The sequence below is a fragment of the Heterocephalus glaber genome, unplaced genomic scaffold (assembly GCF_053883595.1).
Source record: "Heterocephalus glaber isolate CG9 unplaced genomic scaffold, H.glaber_assembly_v1.0 deba00000331, whole genome shotgun sequence".
Classification (NCBI taxonomy): Eukaryota; Metazoa; Chordata; class Mammalia; order Rodentia; family Bathyergidae; genus Heterocephalus; species Heterocephalus glaber.
In genome coordinates, this window is record NW_028258142.1 from 66848129 (window position 1) to 66872106 (window position 23978).

General features: G+C 49.6%; 1 protein-coding gene and 1 long non-coding RNA gene across 2 annotated transcripts in view; one reads left to right on the forward strand and one right to left on the reverse strand.

The window, feature by feature from the left end:
- The first annotated feature begins 5711 nt into the window (after positions 1-5711).
- The window catches only part of Gnal (G protein subunit alpha L), a 110546-nt gene continuing 92279 nt past the window's right edge, over positions 5712-23978 (forward strand). The window contains exon 1 of the mRNA XM_087194970.1: positions 5712-6012. Coding sequence (XP_087051096.1) covers positions 5730-6012 — 283 coding nt within the window. The 5' untranslated portion in view covers positions 5712-5729. The remainder of the gene's footprint in view (positions 6013-23978) is intronic.
- LOC147830182 (uncharacterized) lies at positions 7568-10876 on the reverse strand. Its single transcript, XR_015444858.1, has 3 exons — positions 10530-10876; positions 9509-9564; positions 7568-8023 (listed from the first exon to the last, which is right to left on the reverse strand). It is a non-coding gene; the product is annotated as an uncharacterized LOC147830182 (long non-coding RNA).

Genomic DNA, 23978 nt, shown 5'->3' on the forward strand with positions numbered 1-23978 from the left:
TCTCCATAAACTTATATTGACATCAATTAATGACAGTAGTTGTCCACCTCTCCACCTGCTTCTTTATTAAGCTTCTTCAGGGAGAACTGTGACTCCTTTCTCATGTACTTGTGTTTCTAGCATCGTCCCAAATAAGCCAGATGATAAGGCCAAGAGGACCATTTTCCAAGGAGTGTTACTGTGATTGACTAGGCTTGCAAACACATTACTGTATGTAGGAGGGGAGGGAAGTTCCTCTTGTACATTACTCAGAAGTTGACCCATGCACTCAATAAAAGCTCATTATGGAAAGATTATCAACACTAAGAGGGCATCCAAGCTGGCCGTGTGATAGGCTCTGGAGCACGCTTATTCCAGGTTGGGCTGGGGTGGCCACTCTGCAGCCAGCAGTCTGGCTCCAGCCACTCGGCTCCATTCAGCGACCGCAGCTGGAGCCAGCTTTGTCTCAACTCCCCGGTTATAGAGCCCTCCCTCCTCTAGAAGCTCTGGGCTGGGAAGCTGCAGTGCAGCAGCGACGCCCTCCCAAATCCTTGTTTTTGGAGCGTCTGTTCCTCCCAGTCAGTAAAAATACTTCCATCCAGAGCCTTGATATGTGCAGATCTGGTTATCAACTGTATAACAGATCCTGACCATTAAGAAACATACACACAAAAATAGACACTAAAAGAACCAGGTAAAAAGGTACGCATATGCAGGACTGCTCTCCCGTTCTACTGTGGGGTCCCAGGGACCCTGTGCACTTCTTGTGCCCCGGGAGCCGGGGCAGAAGCACACACATCTGCCTGAGCACACATCCTCTGCACTGGCCTCTGCCCTGACAGAGACGCGAGCTGCAAAGGCCAAGCTTCTGTGGCTGGACAGACATCAGCTACAGAAAAGGGTCCCAGGCAGCTGCACGAGGGGAGTGACGGCCAGTGAAAGGTGAACGCACAGTACACACATGTGAAGTCTGCAGGAGGGAGACTGATTCCGTGCATCTAGAGGGAGCTAAAAAAGCATCAATGAATCTGAAAAAGAATACCAAGAAAGGGGTCAATATGGTATGAAGCTATGCATGTTCATTGAAGGAAAAACTGGAAAAAGCACCCAAAAAGTAAAATCACCCGTAATCTCATCACTAAGACCCCACTCTGTCTACACTTCAGAATCCAGTGCTTTCATGACTTTCTCCACATTGCTGTTTCCTTTCACAATGAGATTTTTTTTTGGAACCAGCGATTGAACTCAGGACCTCATGCTTGCCAGGCGGGCGCTGTACTGCTAGGCTAAATCCCCAGCCCAACAATGAGCTTTTTTAAATTTCGTTTTTATCATTAATACTTATCATGCATTGTTTTCAACATTTTATTCATTAGCATAATTTCACATACATATATTTTTGTAGTACATATTGTAATAAATTTTTCTACAGAAATTTTCAGACAGTAAGCATATACATCGAACTTAGGGTGATTCAATTGATTTTTGACTTACAGAGGCGTGAAGTGTGAGGAACTGCACTTCAAACATTGCAGCTGGAGCTTCTCCCAGCCTGGTTGGGTGCTGGTGACGCTCTCCTGAGGAGAAACCGCTGAGCTGGGGTCTGCACTGTGACTCACCCACATTTCCTGCGTGCAGGTTTCTCTCCACTCAGGAGCCGTATTCCATGAATGGCAGATGTCGTAGGGCTGACCCACAGCCAGTTCCACCTTTGTCCTGGTGCCTGGATGTGAGTGAATACAGCTACTGTGCCTTCCTCTACAGATCTTTCGGTGAATACTTATTTAAATGTATTTAGGATGAACACAGAGGGGTGAGATTGCCTGCTTAACAGATAAGTCAGTGTTTAAACTTATAAAATAAAACTGCAGACACTTTTCCAAGTGGTTGTACCTTTGTGCTTTTCTACCAAAAGGGGGGAGGGTTCCCCTCTCCAGATCCTTGCCAGCACTTGGTGTTGTCTTTTTTACTTTAACCATTTTAGTGGACATGGCTTTAATTTGCATTTTGCTGATGACAAAAAGCTTGATCACTTTTTCCTTTGTGTCCTGGTAGATCACATATTTTGTAAATTATCTGTCCGAGTATTTTTGCATACTTTTTATTTTTCGGTTTCGTTTTGTGAGACAGGGTCTCATTAGGTACTCAGGCTAGACTTGAACTCACTACATAGCCCAGGCTGCCCTTTAACTCGCAGAAATCCTCCTGCCCCAGCCTCGGGAGTGCTGCGATGACAGGCGTGCCCTGCCATACCCAGCCTGCATGGTTTTGCGTTGTCCCACTTACGCTGGCTTGTGGCTGCTCTCTGTGGACAGACGTCCCGCAAACGCTCGCTCAGCCAACTCCCTTCAGCAGGGCCTCATACCGAGCAGGTGATAGTTTCATGTAGCCAAGTCTTTCAGTCAGTCTGTTACCCTAAATTCTCCTGTGTCCTGGCTAAGAAACATTTGCCTGCATGCACATCACAAAGACATTTACCACTGTACGAGGAGAGGTGGACCATGAGCTCACTGTTTGTAACGTGAGCATCCAGTTGCTCCTCGCTGTTGGAAACACTCCCTACCCTCAAGGCGCCGGCGCCTCGCAGAGGCCGCCTCTCCGCCCAGAACTCTGCGGGGGCCCTCTGTCTGCCCTGCCCGTGGGCCACGTTCGGGCCGCCGCCGCGGCTCAGGGTGCGTGCTGGAGAGGTAAGCGTGTCCACGTCCTCCCACTTGGTCTTCGTCAGTTGCCCTGGGTCACACACAGTTCCACGTGAATTTGAGGTTCGGCTTCCAAAAGTCTCAGAGCGGCCTTCTGAGTGAGCATGCAGGTTGCACTGCGCTGCCAGGGGCGCTGGGGAAAACAGCACCCCACAGTGCGGGGCTTTCAGGCCATAACACCTCCGGCCTCCCTGACTTGCACCCTCCTCAGTTTCTTTCAGCAAAGTGTTGTCATTTTCTGTACATGGGTTTTTGCATGTCTTTTTTTTTTAATTTTTTCATCGGTACATTTTTGGTACACGATACATTTACATTTATCATTGGGTGCTTGTACCTGAACGTGATGAATCTTGGTTCTAATTTTTTTCCCCATTACCTGTGCGCCCTTCACCACTCCACCCTTCCCTAATTACATAGACTTTGTTTCCATTTTTTTTTCTTTTCTCATAGTTTTTCCTTTCCCTCTTTTCCTTTCCCCTTCCCCTCCCACCACCCCTACCCCTTCGGACCTTTTAATATTTCAAATTATCAATTATTCATTTTAATCATTTTAATCCTCATTTACACTTTCACTTCCTCACACTAGAGAAACTATTCGGTATTTACACATTTGTCCTATTTATTTCACTTAAGAGTATGGCCTCAATATGCATTCATTTAGCTATAAATGTCTCTAGTTTCTCGTTCTTTATGGCTGAGTAGTACTCCATTTTATTAAAAAAAAAAAAAAAAGCACATCAAAAAATAAAAAATGAAAAAAATGTTTAAAACCACATCTTCTTTATCCAGTCTCCAGTTGATGGGCACTTGGGCTGCTTCCAAGCTTTAGCTGTTACAAACTGTGCTGCTGTGAACATGGGTGCACATATATCGCTGTGGTATGATTCTTTTAATTCTTTTGGGAAGATCCCCAGCAGTGTAATAGTGGGGTCAAACGGGACTTCCAGTCCTAGTTCTTTGAGGTGTCTCCATACTGATTTCCACAGTGGTTGCACCAGTCTGCACTCCCACCAACAAGGGAGAAGGGTTCCTTTCTCCCCACACCCCCGCCATTTGCATGTCTTTTTATCAAACTCAGTTCTAAATACTCTGTGATTTGGGATTCCACTGTTACAGAAATTTTTTGATTTCATGTTCCAATTGCAGTGTTGTTGTTAGTATATAGCAATGTAATTTTTTTTATTTGACCTTTTATCTTTGGGGGGGTACCAGTGATAGAATGTGACCTTGCGCTTGTGAGACAGGCAGTGGAACCATTAAGCTAAATCCCCAGCCCTGTTTGACCATTAATCCTGAAACCCGGCTAGACTCACATAGTAGCTCTAGGATTCCTTCAGGCTCCCTCCTTAGGGGTTTCAGTTTGTTCTGTTTTCGAGGTAGTGGGGATCAAACCAGTGGCCTTCACACTGAGTTACATCCCCAGCCCTTTATTTTTTTGATACAGGGTCTCACTAAGCCACTAATTTCCAAGTGCTGGCATGATAAGCATGCACCCCCAGGCCTGGCTCACTCTTTAGTACTTTATATGTAAGCAACTGACTTTGGGGACTATATAGGCAGCCTCACCTATTCCTTTCCAGTCCTGAGACTTGTCATCTCTATTCATGCTTCCTGCGGTGGCCAGCACCTCACGTCATGAAAAGTGACAGCGGCACCAGACACCTTCGTGTCCCTAGTAACATTAGGGAAAGCTATCAGTCTTCATTAATTTTGATGCTGGCTGCAGGATTTCAATGAATGTCTTAATATCAACAATTAATTTCTATTCCCAGTTTGCCAAGGTTTTTTTTTTTAATTGAAGTTTTTTCAAATGCTGGTCGTGTATCTTTTTTCTTTAACATACTGTGGTGAATCACACTGATTATCAAACGGCAACTCACCCTTGTAGCAGGAGATAAGTCCCACCTGCTTGGGACATATTACTGTTTTCCACATTGCTGGATTTAGTTTGCCAATATTTTTAAAGTTTTTTTCATCTCTACTCACGAAGGACCTTGGCCTAAAATTTTTCCAGGGTTGTACCTCATTGTCAAGTTTTTTAAGATGGTGGTGGTCTCAAATTGCAGAGTATTTTTGTTCTTCCTCCAAATTCTGAAAGATTTGGTGTGATTGGTATTATTTCTTCTTTGAATGTCATAAAGAATTCACCAGTAAAATCGTCCATCTGTGCAGTTTCCTTCGTGGAAACACTTTTAGTAATAATCCCATTTCTTTTCTAGATACGACACTATTCAGATTTCCTACCTCCTGTGTTAGTTTTGTTGAGTCGTATCTTTCAAGGGATTTGTCCATTCCATGTAAGCTGTCAAATGTGTCCCCGTGAAGCTGTTCATAATTCCCCTTATTATAATCTCCATGCAAGCCAGCTTTGTCACACTAGGCTCTTTTAGACTCGATTTTAGCAATCTGCATTTTCTTTGTTTCTTTTTAGGGATTTATTAAGCTTTTCAAAGAAGAAAATCTTCCTTTCCTCTTTTTCTTGGTTTGCTTTCAATTTCTTTGATTTCTGCTCTTATCTTTTTCCCTCTCCTTATTTTAGGTTTAATTTTTCATCCTTTTCCGGGTTCTTAGGGTGGAAACTAGTATCCGTGATTTTTAGTCTTTCTTCCTTTCTAATGTGAGCAATAAATACTGCAAATGTGCATCTGTCTTAGTTACTTTCTCGTGCCCGGGTCACAATACCCGGCACCCACAAGTTGGGAGGAAAGGTTTATTTCGGCTCACAGTTTGCAGAGGGTCCAGTCGGTAACCAGGGCGGCAGGCAGAGGGGCCTGGAGGAGAGGAACCGCTCAGGGCAGAGCGGGCGGGAAGCAGCGTTAGGCGGGGGAGGCGGGCTGTACGCCCACACACACACCCCTAACACAGGCGCACACGCACACGCGCATACCCCTAGCACGCGCACACCCCTAACACGCGCGCACGCGGGCGTGGTGCGGACAGTACGCGGCAGGGCGCGGTACTCACGGTAGGGGGCGCGCGGTGTCTTCCTGGGCGCCCTCTGCCCGGACCCGTCCCCGCCCCGCGCCCCGCGCCCCGCGCCCTGCCCGCGCCATGGGGCTGTGTCCCAGCCTGCGGCCACCGCTCTGCGGGGACCCCGCGGACGACGCCTGCGGGGAGCCGGAGCCGCTGGCGGAGGACGGGCGGACTCCGACCCCCACCCGGACCAAGGCCCCTCGGGATGCCCGGCGTTCGTCGGACGCGAAGGAAGACAGGCGCCCGGGGCCGGCGGAGCGCTTGGCGGCCGAGGAGGCTCGCAGAGTCAGCCGCGGCATCGACCGGCTGCTTCGGGAGCAGGAGCGCGACCGGCGACACACGCACCGCCTGCTGCTGCTCGGTGGGTCCGGGCCGCGGGATGGGGCCGGGGCGGGGCCGGGGCGGGGCCGGGCTCCCGCAGCGGCCGGGACGCTGCCCGGCTGTGGCCTCTCGGCGGCGCCGGGAACCCCTCTGGCAGTCTCCTCCCCGGTCCGGAGCTGCCCGTTCCGGAGCGCGAACCGGAGCCCGCGGCCTGCGAGCGAGCGCGGGCTGCACCAGGCGGGACGGCGGCCGCGCTGCGCCCCCTGCCGGACGCTCGGGCCGCGCGGCCCCTCAGCCTGGGCTCCAGCGAGTGCGCTGCTCCTGACGGCAGCCGGAAGCATCTGCGATGCGAATCCCACCCGGGAGAGAGACGTGGGCTGTGGGCTCGGCCGCTGCGAGACGCGAGCATCCGCAGGACGCTGGGAGGCCCCGCGCTGGCGAGACGCGGGCGGCACGGGCCTCACGCTGCTCTCCTGTGCACGGAGCTGTGAAGAAGCCTCGTCCACGAAGCGCGCACCGCTCCCAGGGAGGAACACGGTCTCCCGGCCCCCAGCCGTTGTCCTGCCCGGACGCGCCCCTCCCGTTCCCACGTGCGGTGCCTCTCGCGCGTGACGACGGGGAGTGCGGGAGGGATGGCGGCGGCGGGGTGCAGGGTTAGGGTCTCGGGAGGGTCCCGACCTCAGGCGAGCCGTGTATTGCCATGGTTACGTCAGGCGTCCTGAGACCCTCACGGCCACTCGCTGACTCGAGGCAGCAGGGGCCGGGTCCGAAGGCGGGTGACTGGGGTGGCCTGCACGGTGCGCTCCCTGCCGGCCCCTCCTGGACCTGCTTCCACTGCTGTACCCCGAGCAGCCTTCCGGCCCAGGCCCCTCTGCTGCGCCGCCCTGCTGTGGACCCAGCCAGCTGGCGGCTGAAGCCTCTACAGACTGAGCCACAGTAAACCTGCCCCCTTCAAACGGCGGGTGTCGGGTTTTGTCTCAGCGAGGAAAAGTGGCTCAGACACGCGGGGTGGGCACACGGCACCATGGCCTGGGATCGGGGCGCAGTTGGAAACGTATAGGCTGTTATTTCTGAAATGGTCCATTTAATGTCTTCTACCTGCCACTGAGCACAGGAAACTAAAAGTGCAGAAGGCGAAACTCCGGACAAGGGGGACACCCACATCCTAAACAGACACGCAGGTCACCGCCAAAGAGGAGGGGACTGGGGCGCAGCTGAGCCGCCCCTGCAGGGCTGCTCTAGACTACGACAGGAGGCGGGAACCGAGCGCCCAGGATGTCATGTATGCTGAAAGCATAGCCAGTGTGTGAAGGCCACGTACGCTCTTGGAGGGCCAGTGTCAGCCTCCTGACACACAGTTAGGGTGACTGCACCCTTCGGACGCAGCCAGCCTCACGGCCCAGTGACAGGCCTGGCTGCACGCACTCCTCACCCCTGCGTCTTTCTGCAGAGAAGCAGAAGTCGCAGCCGCCAAACTTGAAAGATGAGTCCCATGAAAGTAATTCGCAAAGGGGAGCATTATGGTCTCAAGAAACACCGTAATAAGATAAGGCCTTCAGTTGTAAAAATATAATGTTTTTTAATATGATTGCGCAGTCAGCCGATAACTTAAAATATACCAAAAGTGGGGCTGGGGGAGCAGCTCCATGCCAGAGCGCTTGCTTGGTATGCACCGGGCCCTAGACTCAGCCCCCAGCACTATCACCATCAATAATAAAAGGGCACATGAAGTAGAAAATGTTCGCTACACAATAAAAATAAGTACAGTAAAATAAACAGAATCATTTAGTAAACAGTGAGTCCAAGAAAGAAGTGGGAGATGGCCTGCAGACCGGACTGCTTGAGTGCCTTTTCAAAGACGTTTCCTAAAGTTCATCTCAGCCTGTGTAACTTGGATGTCAGCTCCTATCTGACAAGACACTGAGTCGGGGGATCACACTCTGTGTCCTCCACCGAAGGACATCAGCACTGCAGCACGGTCTGTCACGTCAGCTCAACACTGGCAGACTTAGGGTGGGTTGGAGTCACACACTGAAAGGTCCTTGGCTCTGCTAGGATTTGAAATGGATTCGTGTCAGGGGCAGTTTTGACTCAGAACTGATCCCTCGGATGCTGCCGCTGCTGCCGCCTGTGCATCCAGTCCCCCCAGATTGCTTTCTGTGTGGGACACAACTTAAAGGAGAGGTTCATTTGGTTCATGCCTTCAGGAGTTCAGTCCATGGTCAGACTCCAGGGCAGGAACATCATGGCCGAAGGGCATGGTGGAGCAAAGCTGCCTGGTTCCTGGAGGCCAGGGACCATCATAGACCCAAGGCCAGCTGTCCACGACCCTCCCAACACACTCAGTGCCCCACCCATCCCCTAGACCGCTCTCAAGCCAATCAACATGACGCAATCAAGCTTAACTGTCATATTGACCCCCTCACTTATTTTTGCTGTCTTTTAGGGGGTTTTGTTTATTTTTATTTTTAAATGTGTTTTATCAGTGCTCAATTTTACCAAGTACTGGGTTTTACTGTGTGTATCTTGGTCATGCCCACCCCATTGCCCTTCTTTTCCCCTCCCCCTCCTGCAGCCCCTCCCCTTGTCCAGAAGTAGTTTCCCTTCTGCTTTCTTGTCATCTTTTTTAGGTTCCACAGATTAGGGAGAACATGTGATCCTTGTCTTTCTGAGTCTGCATTTCAGTTAACATGTGGTTTCTAGTCCCATCCATTTTGCTGCAGATGACATTATCTTGTTCTTCATGGCTGAGTAATGCTCCACTGTGTGCAGATGCCTGCTTTCTTTATCTGTTCATGGGCACCTAGGCTGGCTGTATATCTTGGTATTGTGAATTGTGCCCCAATAAACCTGGGTATGCAGGTGTCCCTATAGTATGCAGATTTTAATCCCTGTGAGTGTGTACCCAGGCGTGGCAGAGCTGTTATGGTTTGGGTCTAGATGTCTCCCCAAAGCCTCATGCGGTCATAGGTGGGTGAGTCTAGAGTGTGTGATGCTGGGATTAAGGGCATGTGATTACTAAACCACTGCACATGAGTGATTGGCTTGGCACCACCCCAATCCCAGTAGGCTGGATGGGATGGAAGAGGCAGAAAGATGCTGTTAAGGTTCTTGCAACCCTGTGCATGCCACATTGTTTCTCCTCGTCCATGCTCGTTTGCCATCCCTGCCTCGGAGCCCGCTGGTTATGGACTGAAACCGTTACGAACTGTCAGCCAAGTAAACCCTTTTCCCCTTTAACTTTGGGTGTCAGGTATTTTGTCTCAGCAACGAGAGAAAGGTAACTAACACAGGCTAGATCAATTGGTAGCCCTCTTTTTAGTCACTGACTTCTGTAGAGGCTCTGCTAATTTACATCCCACCAGCAGTGTAAAGGACTTCCTTCCCCTTGCCCACCCTACCACTGCATCCTTGCCAGTATTTACTGTTTTTTGCATTCTTGATGACAGCCATTCTGAATGGGGTGAGGGGAATCCCAGTTTTGATTTGAGTTTCCCTGATGGCTAAAAAGGCTGAACATTTTTTCATGTACTTACCAGCCACTGGTACGACTTTCTCTGAGAAGCGTCTGCTCTGTCCATTTGCCCAGTCCCTGTGGATTATGGAAGTGTGTTTGGAGAGCCCAGCACTAGGGACAGAGCCCACAGACAGGACGGGTACGCTTGCTTCAGACCTCCCAGTGCCGTCCTGTCCGAGGCTGGCCTGTGATTGCAACTGCCCCTCCCGCTTCCTGGCCTCCCGCGCCTGGTGAGCACTTAGATGAGCTTCTCCCAGCCTCCACTTCCAGCTGGTAATCATCCGAAAGCCACATTAACTGAAGTGCTTCCCGTACACCTGCCCAGCACAGCCCTTCACCTGCGGTAAATGTTGGGGACGACCTGACTGAATTCAGCTGGACCCGTGCAACGGACCGACACTGTTGGCAATGCCCTACTCCAAGTTGTGAACTGAATGCCATGGAGAGATGCCACACCCTCAGGAGGCTCCCACCACTGCCCTGTGAGAGCCGGGACCTCAGCCCCTGGCCACGTGGCCAGCTGGGCAATGCATCCCCCGGAGAGCTGTGGGGGGGGTTGCAGCCAGACAGGAACAGGCATGGTTGTGCCTGGAACCTCAGGAACTAGGTGGCTGACAAGGCAGGGGAAAAGGAGGCCAGTCTCCTGGTTCAGGAGACATGGTGAGTGCAAGCCCTGAGATTAGCAACGGAAGAGGAGGAGTCATGGGAGGGAAGACAGTGCAGTGAACCTCACCCTTCTTGTGTTGAGACTGCGATGCCCTGGAGATCAAAGCAGCAGCCCCTGGGTCTGCAGCAGCAGCAAAGGCAGAAGGCTGGCTGCGGCAGGTGCTGAGGGCTGGCCCACCAGCCTCAGGTGAGGGGCAGCTGCAGAAAGTGCTGCAGGAGGAAGAGCAAGAAGGGTGACAGGAGAGCCACAGAGGAGAGGAGCAGTTTGCAACTCCAAGAAGCCATGGCAACAGTGGCCCAGGGGACAAGGAAACTGGGGCAGAGACACTGGCGGTCCTGGGGCCTCTGCTCTGAGGGGCGGCACAGTCACCCACCTCACCCTCTGTTCCCTCGGGGAGACGCCTTGTTAGGGTCCAGGTGCGCTGGTGTGGCTCCTGGGCTCAGAGAGCAGGAAGGTGGGAGAGGGGTCATCCGGGCTGTGCCCAGAGCACCGTCTGCTGGATCACTGGTCCCCTGTCACCCACTGCGTAAGCGTCCACAGCATGCACTGGGCCCGCCCTCCACCCCGGGACTCCAGTGAACTGTGATTGGGAGTGAAAGTCTCCAGGCACGAGCAGGATGGGAAGTTCCGAATAAGAGAGGAAGCAGACTCCAGCTAACTCGGGGTCTGAACAGTTTCCACATCTCTGCCTTTGCAGAGGTCAGACACACACACACACACACACACACACACGCAGCGGGCCTGGAATGGGCTCAGGACAGCAAATGCGGTGGTCAGGAGATTCCCAGAGTTCCACAACATCAACAAGACAAAGACAAACTCGAAAGGGTCGGTTCCCACCTCATGGCACCAGAGCCAGGGGCCACGTTCATCTGCACTCAGGATCCATGTGGGGCGTTGGTTTCAAACTGAAGTCAGCTCTTTACCGAGAAATAAGTGGGCAGCAGGTGGCTCCTTTAGCCTCCCTCACCCTGCGTTCCACAAGTCGGCATCGGAGGCTGCGGTTCATGAGCTACGCCATCTGGGCGGGAGAAAGGGAGCCAAAGAGAAGTGTGTTCCCTCTTCTGGGAGCCCTGGCTGGGGTGTGCCTGGCGCTCGAGGCAGGGCTCCCACTCCCAGCGCCAGCGAACGTCTCTCCATTGGGAGACTCAGGAGACCAGCCCCGCCCAACGCTGTCCAAGAAGAGTGTGGAAGGCAGCTCATTTACTATCAGAAGAACACTGTCAGTTTTGTAAATTCTGCTTAGGGTGGTTCAGTTCTGGTTTTTAATTATGAAAATGCCCGTGGAGGCTTTAACCCAACTGCCATGGGGCTGCATCTCTGGCTGCTTCTGGGAGCACCGTCACCCGGGAGGCAGTGTGGGTCCAAGCAGGTGGCAGCACCACAGTGACTTCCTCTTCCCGCCATGAGAAGGGTCCCTAGGCTCAGGGTCCCTGTGGGCTGCAGAACCCGCAGGCCCTGCAAGTGCCAACAGGGCAGGGCCTGGAAACAGTGGTGGCCTCACCCTCCCTCCCTCTGAGCCAGGCACAAACCCCTGGCCCGCCCCTCCTGGCAGGGAGCCCGGGGCTGGCCGAGCCCAGTCAGCTGCAGGAGCTGTGGGCAACTGGTGGACCGGGAAGACACCCTTCTGTGTCCCGGGCTATGTCCACTGTCCCCAGAGCTGTCCCTGACTCTCAGCAGCACACCCAGGACCTGGCGTGGCCTGCAAGCCAGTCCTTAGGCTCTCAGCCTCCCTCTGAGACAGAGGCCCCCGCCGGCCGTGCAGTGTGGCTCGCCCCTCATCCTCCGGGTGCCCCTGATTTTGGTGCCACTTTCCTTGGTGCCACAGATTTCACTGCACCTCATACATGCAGTTTCCCTGCGCATGAGGGCAAGATGAGGCTCGATTTATACCTGAGCAGCAGCACCTGAGATAACAGTGTGCGTGACTGCAGCAGAGCTGTGATGGAAAGTGTGTGAACCTGAACTGTCCATTTCTGGAATTTTTCACTGGGTATTTTGGGAGCTTGGTTGACTGTGGACAGCAGAGCTGGCAGGAAGTGAACCCACTCCAGGAGGCAACTGCTGGCACCTGGGGACACAGCACCAGGAACGGAAGGAGGGAGGGGACAGGAGCCTCCTGACATCCAGGCGGTGTCTTCTGGAAAACGTTCCCACTGAATGCCCAGATCTGTGGACCACATTCTGTTTCCAAAGTGGACAAGCATGACACATACCGTCTCGAGGGGCTCCCGGAGCGCAGTGTTATGGCCCCATCTGGAGCCGCGCAGCGCTGGACCCTCGTCCCAGGAGAGGCCCCGAGTCTGTGCCCGGTCTGTCTGCTCAGGTTGGTGCCAGCGGTCTCCTGTGGACTTGAGTGATGCCCAAGAGAGTGTCCTTGTGTTTCAGGGTGGACGATGCCTTCTCAGGAGTAATGCCCTGCATGTGGCAGAGACAGGATGATGAGCTCACACAGGGTGGGGGGCACCGGGCCGAAGGCCTCACTGTCGGGAACCTGGAGCCTGGGCCGGAGTGTGGGGCGTGGCTCCACCCTCACCCAGGAAGGGATCTGGTCTCTGCTGGTTCAGCCGCACCTCCCCTCTGCCTGTGCGTCACCCCGGTGCAGGGTGTACTCAGCCACAGCCCAGACAGGCCGGGTTTGGAGAGCGTCTCGGGCCCTGTAGGCCGGTGGCGTCGGCATCTTCAGGGGGGCCCGAGGGCAGGTCGTGGGGCGAGCCACACTGTGTCCCGCTGCAGGTCGCACATGAAGTGCGCCCCGGACCCGTCGGTCACATCACAGGCGAGCCAGCCACAAGGCCACGCGGGGTCTGTGGACATCACTGCCCACATTTTGTTGTTCTTTTGTTCTTTGGTATCGGGGATCGAGCTTAGGACCTTGCATTTTCGCAGCAGGCACTGGAACCACTGAGCTCAATCCCCTGCCCACTGCCCACTTTTTGACTCTTCCTTAATCTCAGCATTTTCGTATCAGCACTTCGTTTAAATGGAACCATTTACTCAGTCCTGTAAAATTACTAACAGGAGTGAAGGTAAGTTCCTTACCAAATGTTTGGTTTTAACAGCTTTTTTGAGATTATAATTGACACCTGAGGTGTTATCAAAATAGATAGTGAGGGCCGGGATTTAGCTCAGTGGTTCCGGCGCCTGACTGGCAAGCGCAAGGTCCTGAGTACCAAAAAAAAGAATCAAAATATATAGTGACTGTTTTAAATTTTTAAAAATATATCACAGTAAAGACATATGCTGATGAATTTCCCCTCCAAAACCTCCTCCTTGCTTCAAAAACACTGATCTCATCGTCCTTGCCGCTTTCCTGAGTGTCTTAGTTGTGCTGTTGGGAGCTGATTCCAATGCTGACCTTTCTGGGCCATGTTGACTTTGGGGAAGAGCCAGAAGTTGCACAGTGCCAGATCCAATGAATAAGGTGGACGAGAACACACTGATGTTTTTACAAGTCTGTCTTTCAGTAGGATGGCACGTGGCAGCAGTATTCACCATATTTTGGGGGGAGGTACCGGAGATTGAACTTGGGACCTTGTGCTTGCGAGGCAGGCGGTGGAACCACTGAGCTAAATCACCAGACTGATTCACCATATTTTTGATCAATCCTTTATAAAGACACTCAGGAAGGAGAACTTCTAGAGCTGCATCAGAAAGTGGCAAGAACAATGAGACAAGTGTGTTTGAAGTGAGGGAGGATTTTCGGGGGGATTAATGGCATGTGTCTTTAATAATTTTTTAAATTTCAACATTCATGGTATGTTCGATCATACATGAAATTGCATGTATTTATTCAGTTTTATTTTGGCTCAAGGATACGCCTGTGAAACCATCACAACAATCAGTAAGCAAGCTTCCTCCTGCCCTTTTGGTTTCTGCTTGTGCTAAGAACACTGAACATGTGAACTCCCCTCTTTGCACACCTGTAAGCGTGCAACGCTGTCCTGCTAAGTACAGCCAGATCTCCAGCACTTACTCACCCTGCATGATGGGAGCTTTGCACCTGCGAGTGGCAGCTCTCCATCCGCCCTTAGCCCCGGAAGCCACCATTCTGCTCTATGTGTATTGAGTTGGTTGCCATGGACACCTCAGGCAGGGAGACCAGGCAGGCTCCCTTCTGCTGTGACCAGCACCGTGTCATGGGTGCACACATCTGTCTTATCCCGCATGAGGACTGGCGCTTGTGTAAGGCTGAGCAGTGTTCCACTGGATGCCTGTACCACCCTCATTCCTCACGCTCACCACACCCAGCCACGCGGCAGGCCAAGTGGACGTGTTCTTCTCTGCTTGTCCATCCCCCATGAGCATCCGCATTGTTTCTCCAGCTCAGGCACTGAGAATAATGCAGCAGTGACATGTGAGTGCGGTCCATTCTCAGATCCTGACTGAAAGTTTGGATTGTATCCAAAGTGGGGTTGCTAGAGCATATGGTGGTCCTGTTTTGGATTTCTGAGGGCCCCCATACTGTTTTCCAAGACAGCGAACCCCACCAGCAGTGTGCAGAGCTCCAATTTCTGCTTGGCCTTGCCGATGCTACTGTCTTTGTTTGATGAGAGCCATTCTAATGGACAAGAGCTGCTGCCCATCATGGTAGATTTGCATGTCCACAGTAATTAATTACGCTGAGCATCTTTCGTAGCCTGTGGGCCATTTGTCTGTCTTCTTTGGAGAACAACCCTCCCGAGCCCTTTGCCATTCCCTGATTTGGTTGCTTGGCTTTTCACCAGAGAGCTGCAGGCATTCCTTACCTACCGTGAGGACTGATCACGAGATGTGTGGTTTGCTCACTTTCTCCCACTCCACATCTGCCTTTTCACGTTGTCCATTGTTTTCTTTGCAGTCTCCTTAGCCTGCTGTCATCTGCTCATGTATTGCGGCTTTGTTTTCCGTGCCTTTGTGGCCACACGCAAGAAACCATTGCCCGAGAACATCAAGATGCTTCCCCTGTTTCCATCCAGTAGTCTTAGAGAGTCAGGTCCTGGCTTTATCTCTGTGACCCATTTTTGGTTGTGTTTTGCATGCAGGGTGAGAGGAGGGTCCAGCTTATCCCTCTGTGAGTGAGCAGCTCTCCTCACTCCGTTTGTGGAATGGCCTTGCGTCTCACCATGCTGCGTAACATGGTTCTGAGATCAGGAACCGTGCTGCCTCCAGCTCTGCTCTTCTTTCTCGAGATTGCTCTGTCTATCTGTGGTTCCTTCTGGTTCCACATGAATTTTAGGATTTTTTTGCTACGTAAAGCCAGGCACAGTGGCACACATCTATAATCTCAGCACTTGGGAGGCTGAGGCGGACGGATTGCAAGTTCCAGCCCAGCCTAAGCAAGCTGGTGACTTAGCCAGACCCTGTCTCAAAATGAAACGTTTTTGAAAAGGGCTGGAGTTGCAGTTCAGTGTGAAGGCCCTGGATTCAATCCCCAGAATTCCCAGTACTGCAAAGCAAACAAATTAAAAATACTATTAAGATTTTCACGGGGTTTTCATGGAATCTCTAGATAGCTTTGGGTGGTATAATTATTGTTGCCTTTCCGCTTCTGTCTTCCTCAGTTTCTGACGTCACTGTTTTTCAGCTTTTGGTATACAAGCCTTTCACCTCTTCTTTTAAATCCTAAGCATTTTGTTGTTTTTGTTTTGTTTCGTTTTTTGATGTTAAAAAAATTCTCATTTTGGATAGTTCATTGTGTAACAAATACAAGTGGTTCAAGTGCACGTTGACTTGGTATCTTGTAACTTTACTTAATTTGTTTACTAGTTTTAACCATTTGGGTGGAATCCTTAGGGTTTTCTACATGTAAGATAATGCTGTCTACAGACAGGTCATACTACTTCTTCCTTTCCAGTCCGGACATCTTCCATTTCTTTTCTGGCCTGATTCCTCGGCTGAGAACTTGCAGTGCTTCTGTTCTAGCAGAGCTGACTGGTGAGAGTGTATACCTCACTTTGCTCCTGATCTCAGAGACAAGCTATCTGTTTTTCACCAGTGAATGTGATGTTTGCTGCAGGGTTTTCAATGTAACCTTTATTATTGGAGTAAATTCCTCCTATTCCTAATCCATTAAGAGCTTCATGAAAGAGTGTTGAATTTTGCCAATACTTGTTGCTGTATCTGTGAGAAGATCTTGTAGCTTTTAGCCTTCATTGTGTAGTGCGGTATATCACACTGATTTGCACATGTTGAACCGTCCTTGTATCCCATGGGTAAACCTCACTTGGCCATGGTGTACTCTTCTCTTACTGTTGAATTCAGCACCACACTGCATCACGGGGCTGTGAGCTGCACCTTAGTAGCAAGCTGAGTCCAAACCAGGCATTGGCAGACTGTTTTACAGAGGGAATAGTTCAGGTTCCATAGGCCAAGAGGTACAGTCAAGGATATTATTGTGTAGTAACGTGTTACAAGACAGAAAACAAATTTCCACAGACTTATCAGCAAAATCCAAAATATAATAATATAAAGTATAACAGTGTAAGTGAGGACAGTTTTTGTGAAGCAAGTTACAAGTGAGAACAGAGCGGTTTGGGAAGGAGTGATGTGTCATTTAATTAGGCTCAAGGTCAGCATTCATCACGGTCCAAATTGATACGAAGCTCCACCTGCGAATGCCACCTGGTCGGCTGCTGTGTGGCTGTCTCAGTGGACATCAGACCACGGCACATGAGCTTAGCCGTTTCCTGTTCCTGTTCCTGTTTCTGTGCTCAGATGCTGAGTCTCTCGGGAAATCATGAATGTTGCCAAGCAGGATCACATCATCTGTGTATCTGAGCTCTCGGAAATCCCCTTTCTTTTCTTCGCCACGTGTACGTACTCTGCCCTTGGGGACTTGTGTGGACAGCATGTGAGCCACTGGGGAAAGGCACTGTTACAGACCGAAAAGGATCTTCTGGTTGGGTTTTAATACCCTCCTCAGTAAATCTGCATTTCCCTGATTTTCATCATTATGTTTCTCTAGCACTTTGTATAATTCTAAACCAATTTCTTTTAGATCTCTCATCATTACTTATATTAAAAATCCAGCCAGGGATTTAGCTCATTGATTCTGCCGCCTGCCTCAAAAGCAAAAGGTCCTGAGTTCCATCCCCAGTACCAAAAAAAAAAAATCCAAATCCCCTCCCAAAGCAAAGAAGGCTGTGTAGCGTGAGCCCCATCGCCCCATCTCCTCCCTTGCTCCCAGCCCACTCCACAGTCCCCAGCAGCCTTCTCTTCCCTCCCTGGCCTTCCGGACCATGACGGTGCTCATTCTCCTCCTCCTCCGCTGGTGGGCACCATGTGCCACTCCCTTTCTCGAGGGCCTCTGTGACCACACCCCATCTCGCTTTCCTGACTGCAGAAGTGTCCTCCCTTGAAATGGTCTTTGAGTACCACTCTTGTCTGTTGCACGCACTAGATGGTGCACTCCCAGGGCAGGAACTGTGGGTCCTTCTGTCTCTGTAAACCCAAGACCTTCAGCACCACCTGGACCACAGTCGAGATTCCATGCGCATTTGTCACATAAACTAATCCACATGTCACCATGTTGGCCACCCTGTAAAGCACCAGTTTCTGGGCAAAATCAGAGACCTTTCCTTGGGGATCGCTCATTAGCAGCCTCAGCACAACACAGCGACTCAGTGACATTTGCCAAATGAGCAGATGACCAGTGAACCTTATCTGCCCTGTGTTGCCATCACGCAGGCTGGTGCTGATAGTTTTGTTTCTGGGCTTTGCACTTGTGGTTCCTTTTACAGGAACAGCTCTGCCCCTGAGATGCTACAAGGTGGGAACTCCTGAACCACACGGTTAAATGCTTTTCTAAATTTAGAAATTTCCTTTGCATTTGTGTCAGGGTCTGAAGAATACTGCTCCTGGAATTGTCCTTTGAGCTTGGAAAGTGTCTCTTCTGCAACCTTGTATGGAAATGGAGATCTTCCTGTTTTAACTTTTGATAGCACAGGAATTGTATAAAGCAATTTATACTGACATTTATGTGTGACATTACTTATGATTCAAACATCAGTGTCCTCTAAATGACTTTATAGCAGCTTAAGAGTTGATTTTCAGTGCCATTTTCTCTTATAATATTAGACTGAATTATTTGAGAAACAAATGTTCAGCAAAAGCTAATTCCCAAAGCAACTTAGCGTTCAATAATAATGCTGCAAAAGGTTCTTCTCTTCCAGAAAAATTTCTGTCTCAGCCCTCAAAACTTCAAACCAAAATATTGTGCTGCCAAGCCACAGAGGTGCTGTGGGGGATGTCAGCATGTTTCACTTCCATTTCTGCCAAACATTCATGACACTGAGGACATCCTCAGATGTAAATAAAGTTCCATGGTGATTCTCGCGGTCAATAGCTCATGACAGTTGCAGATATTTTCTGCAGAGCACCTGCTGGTGCTAATCAGCTTTAAACACTTCATATTTCCACATGCTTTGTGAATTTGCCCAATAAGCCTTGTTCTGGACCATATTTTTACCCTCACCAGTGGTAACAGCAGATTCCACTTCCAGTTGCAATAAACCAGTGTTTCCATCCTTCTTTGCAAACATCCAGCCGTGTTGTTCCACAGAGACCACTCCTAGAGGCCAGCTCTTCAGCAGTGGAGCTCAGTGATGACTCCTTAAACTGCAACAGTGGAACCTGCTCCAAGTCACTCTGCTTGCTCCTTTTGACTTTCAATCTCATGCCCCACGTCCTGGACTCTTTGACCAACAGCTTGTGACAGAGGCTGGTAGTTCCTTTATCCTGGACACATTGATTCAGCTGCTGCCTTCAAAAGCGATTTAATTAAATTACAGCCCACAGGTGGATGGTTTTGTTGCTTGGCTAACAAATGGACTACTCAGAAACTCACTTCCATAAAGAAAATTTGGCTGTGATGAGATATTCCATTTTAAGTTTTCTCATTTTTGTGGTAATTGTTTTTCTGTGGCTAGGATTATGGTGATAACTGCTCAGTCCCTATCATGCTCTCTCAGCAGGGCTGTAGGGTCACTGCCTAATACAGCAATGCTTTGCCATCTAGTGTGACAATAGTGCACATGCTACAGTACATGAAGATGTGATGTCCTGAGTCCACTTCTTGTTTCTTATTTTGACATAATGATACATCAAATATCAATGAACTGTCATAGTATGCATTTTTGTGGCAAAGCAGAACAGCTCAGTGTTACACCTCTGTGTTATAGCTCTGTGTCACGGCTACAGCAATTTGAAGACTCAAGAATCCAAAAGTTACTTGGAGAGATGGAGAAAAACCTTTTATTAGCCAGCTCTCTTAGAAGAGTTTGTCCACTCCAAATTCTGAGCACTGAGTTTCAGTGAGAGTCTGTTTACATACAGTTGGGGAAAGAAGTTTAGAGGAACCTTTTAGGACAGAGACATATCTAAAACCAGTAAACTTAGGAACATCAGGTAGTAATGGTCACACTTTGAACAAAACACTTTTGATACATTGAGCAGGTACTTCATGGAACACAAACAGTCACAGAACATTTTGATACATTGGCCAGGAACACCATGCAGCCCAAATGGTTACGTATCTGGGACAGAATATATTATGAAAAAAAAAACATGGGGGCAAGGCAAAGGCCTGTCCTATTGTGCATTATTGCCTCATCATCCCCCCCTTTAATGCCCTTATTTAGGTGTAGCCTCATAGGGCCTCACTAGTAGCTATGGGGTTATAGTTTAGGTGAGCTCTCATCAGTAATTATTATACTGACTGTCTTGTGAGAGCCTGAACCCAATCTTGTAGAAACTCTGAGACATCTGAACAGACAAGGGCCAAACATCATCAATAGGAAGATGAGGACCAAGGTTCCAAGCAGAGGGGCAAACCCTGTCATCCAGTTATCCCAGGAGAAACTCCAAAACCCACCAGTTTGGAATTGTTCCCAGAGTTTGGCAGCTCTGTCTCGGAGACCTTTTACAGCTTAATGAATGACCCCGATCTGTTTACATAGAAACACTCTTCCTTTAAAAAGATACATGTACTCCCTTTTTTGTTGTTAGTAAGTCCATGGTGAGGCAGTTTTCAAGAGAGACTGCAGCTGAACAGTCTGTCTCTTTTTGTAGGTCTATTATAGAATTAGAGATTTCTTCTAACCTTTTAGTTAACTCATGAGAAAGTGACTGGTAAGTGAGGGCCACAGTGGTTATGCCTGCAAATCCAGTCCCAATCCCTGAAGTTATTCCTAAGCCTACTATCAGGGGTATGAGGAAGGGAGCTCGGCATTGTCGGGTATAAGCCTGGACTGGGATTGGGAAGTCAGTGTCTCCAGGGGCAGTGTTTATCTTGGGGCTGAGATAAGCAAGAGTACAGGTTCCTGTCTAGTTAGCAGGGAGGAAGACATAGGTGGAAGTTCTGCAGAGCCAGAAAATCCCAGAAGACAGACAGAATTGGTTGTGGACGCTGTAGCAGTGTACAGTGGCTATTATCAATTTAGGTCAGGGGTGAACAACTTATCTTTAAGGGGGACAAGAATACTGGTGAAATGCCCTATGCTAACAATAAAGCTAAAGGCTAGGAGACTCCTATGGACAGTCATCTAGTCTGTCAGGACAACTGTAGCCAGGCCATCAGCAAAAATTAAGGCAAGCAGTCCAAGGAGGCCTAGAAACCAGGGATAGCAATAACAGTCCATAGGGTGATTTAAAGCATCCTGTTAATGGTGTCCTCAGGCTTCGGCCATGTATAGACTAGTCAGCTCCTGGTGTGCTAGAGCAGGACTGTTGTCTGCTGGTAATGTCTGCAAGGTCAGGTTGAATCCCAAGGTCTTTCATCTGAGTTGAGTCCTGAGGGGAATCTAGGGGTCCAGGTATAGCCCAGGTGTCTGAGAATTCTGCAGGGTGGGCCTTTTTCACTTGGGTAATGATGTACCCACAGGATAATACCTGTGACTCTGACAGCAGTAGGGGCAGCAAGCACAACAGTATATGGTCCTATCCAATAGGTTGGAAGGGTACTTTTTCCTATCTTTGACCTAGACTGAATCTCCTGGCTAAAAGGGATGTGCTGGATTACCCATAAGGGTGGAGGTTCTTTCTAAAATAGTTTTGTTAATCTGTGAAAAGACCTTGCCTAATGTTTGCAACTCTAAGGCTACATAATTATCTCCTGGTTGTCTAACATCTCCCCTAAAATATCTAATGATTGGGGGTGATCTTCCAAACATCATCTCATATGGGGAATAACCTGAGGGTCTGGGTGTGCACCTGACTCTGAGCAGGGCCAGAGGTAACATATCTGGCCACACTGCCCCTCTTTCTTGGCAATACTTAGCCAAGATGGTTTTAAGGGTCCAATTCATGTGTTCTACTTTCCGTGAACTTTGTGGCCTATAGGCTGTGTGTAGATTCCACTTAATCTTTAGCTTATCAGAGAGGCCTTTGACAGCTTCAGCCACAAAGGCAGGCCTATTGTCACTTCCAGTTGACAAGGGAAATCCATATCAGGGAATGACTTCTCTGAGGAGGAGCTGAACAACTTCCTGGGCTTTTTCTGTTCTGATTGGTTTGGCTTTGACCCCTCCAGAATAAGTACAGACTATGACCAACAGGTATTTGTGACTAAAACTAGGTTTCATCTCAGTAAAGTCTACTTGTAAGTCTTCAAATGGTGATGTTCCTGTATGCTGAATTCCTGTATGCTGCTGGAGGTGGCAGCAAGTCTCTGGAGAGCATTTGTTGTGTGCAGAAGACCATAATATTGATTATTCCCAAAGCAGCTTGTGAAGAGTTAACCCCACAATTGGCTTGTTTTGAGAAGTGAGTCTGGCTGAAGCCTATGTGCCAAGATCAGAGTAACTCGCACCCAAATTTCATTCCCACAAATAAACCTTTGAAGTAGAAGGGCAATGTTCTAATTACAACCATATAGTTTGTCTATTCTGTTCCTAATTCGAGAATGCTTTGTCTTGTCCTTCATGAGCCTTGTTTACATTAATTTCTATAGAAACCACACATCTCCTTTACCCCAATTGATTGCCAATAAAAGTCAGTGCCTGGGACTGTTTACCGCCTTTGTCGGTTGCACCGGCATTGGTTGTCTTGGCCCCCACTTTCTCTCTCTTATTTCTGTCTCTTAATGTATTTTTTCTCAGGCCTGCATCACATACCGGGCAGGTGGGTACTGGAACCTGACTACAGGGGTCTCTGGCAGTTGTGGGCACAGGTCTTACATCTTTGTCAGACTGTGACACAGAGCAAGGGGAGTCTTGCAATCTAGTAATATCTCTTTAAGAGATCATCTAGTTTTGTTTTTCCCAGGTGGGTCTTTTCATGAGTTTCCAAGACAAAAAGGTAAGCACTGTGAGAAAAGATAAAGATTCTGGTATCTGGCAAGGTGTAAAGGCCTGATCCCATGCTGCAGACTTCCTGCTCTTGGGCCCACAGATTTTCTTCTGGGGAATAGCAGTCTGGATTGTTTTATGCATCTGGATGTGTAAACAGCGGTTCAAGATAGTCCCAAGGTAAAATTTTATAAACTTTCATGTAGGCCTTTTCTTTGGCAAAAAGTTGTTCATCTGTAGGCCTGGTTTCTGGATAGCTGATTTGACCATCTTTGAAACCCTGAAACATTGGGTCTGGTTTGTTTCCAACCGGTTTCCCTTTGTGATAAAGTCTTGTCCTCTTTGTTGCCCTCAGCAGTGCATGATGGCCCCCTTTTTGGGTTCCCAGACTGCTTGTAGGAGTTGGTGTATTTCTCTTTTATTTTTAATCTCTTTTTTCCCTGCTGTTAGAAGTCCTCTCTCTTTGTATATTGCCCTGTGAACCTGAACAGTGGCAAAGACATACTTTGAGTTCGTATAAATGTTGACAGTCTTTCCTTGAGCCCATTGGAGGGCTCGGATGAGGGCCCAGAGCTCTGCTCCCTGTGCCACCCATCCTCTAGGAAGGAGCTGCCTTGATGACCTGGTTGGTGGCAGTGACTGCACACCCTGCCAGTCACTCTCCATCCAGCATGAAGCTGCTGCCCTCAGTGAATAGGGTGGCATCTGGTTGAGGCTTTGGCTCCTCAGTAAGGTTGGGTCGGCAGGAGAACAGCTTGTCAGTTACATCTTCACTGTCATGATCTGGCTGGCCCTCCTCAGCAGGCAGAGAGGTGGCCGGGTTTAAAGTCTTCACAGTTTCCAGGGTGACCCTGGGATTTTCACAGAGTTGCCCTAGTATTGGGTGTTTGAAAGCCATTTATGTCCCTATTGTTCATCAGAATCATAACTGAGTAGGGGACTTTTACTCGAAGGCTCTGTCCCAAGGTCAGTTTGTCCACCTCCTTGATGAGAGTCATAGCTGCCGCCAGAGCACCAAGGCAGGGGGCCATCCAGCTGCCACAGTGTCCAGTTGTTTGGACAGGTAGAACATTGGCCTCTTCCAGGGCCCTGCTGTCTGAGTCAGGACTACCAGGGCTACATGATTTTTGTCATGAACAAAAAGATTGAATTCTCGGCTTACATCTGGTAACCAAATTCCTGCTGAGCATCTTGTTTTGGGGGCTGGTTTTCTGGTCCACTGAGGGCAGCATAGAGGGGCTTGGCTTTCCTGGCAAACCCAGGTATCGAAATCCTGCAGAATCCAGCTGCCCCCAGAAACTCATGCAGTGTCTCTTTGTTGATTGGCCCAGGGAGGAAACAAATGACCTATTTTCTTTCCGGCCAGAGGGACCAGTGTGCCTCAGTAATGATGAATCTCAAGTACTGAACAGAAAGCGGACATATCTGGGCCTTTTCGCAGTATGCTTTGTAGCCAGCATCTAGGAGAATTTGGAGGATTTAAAGTCCCTTGAGAGCAGTTCCCCTTGGCTTTACTTGCTGACAGGAGGTCATCTACATATTGTAGCAGGGTGCAG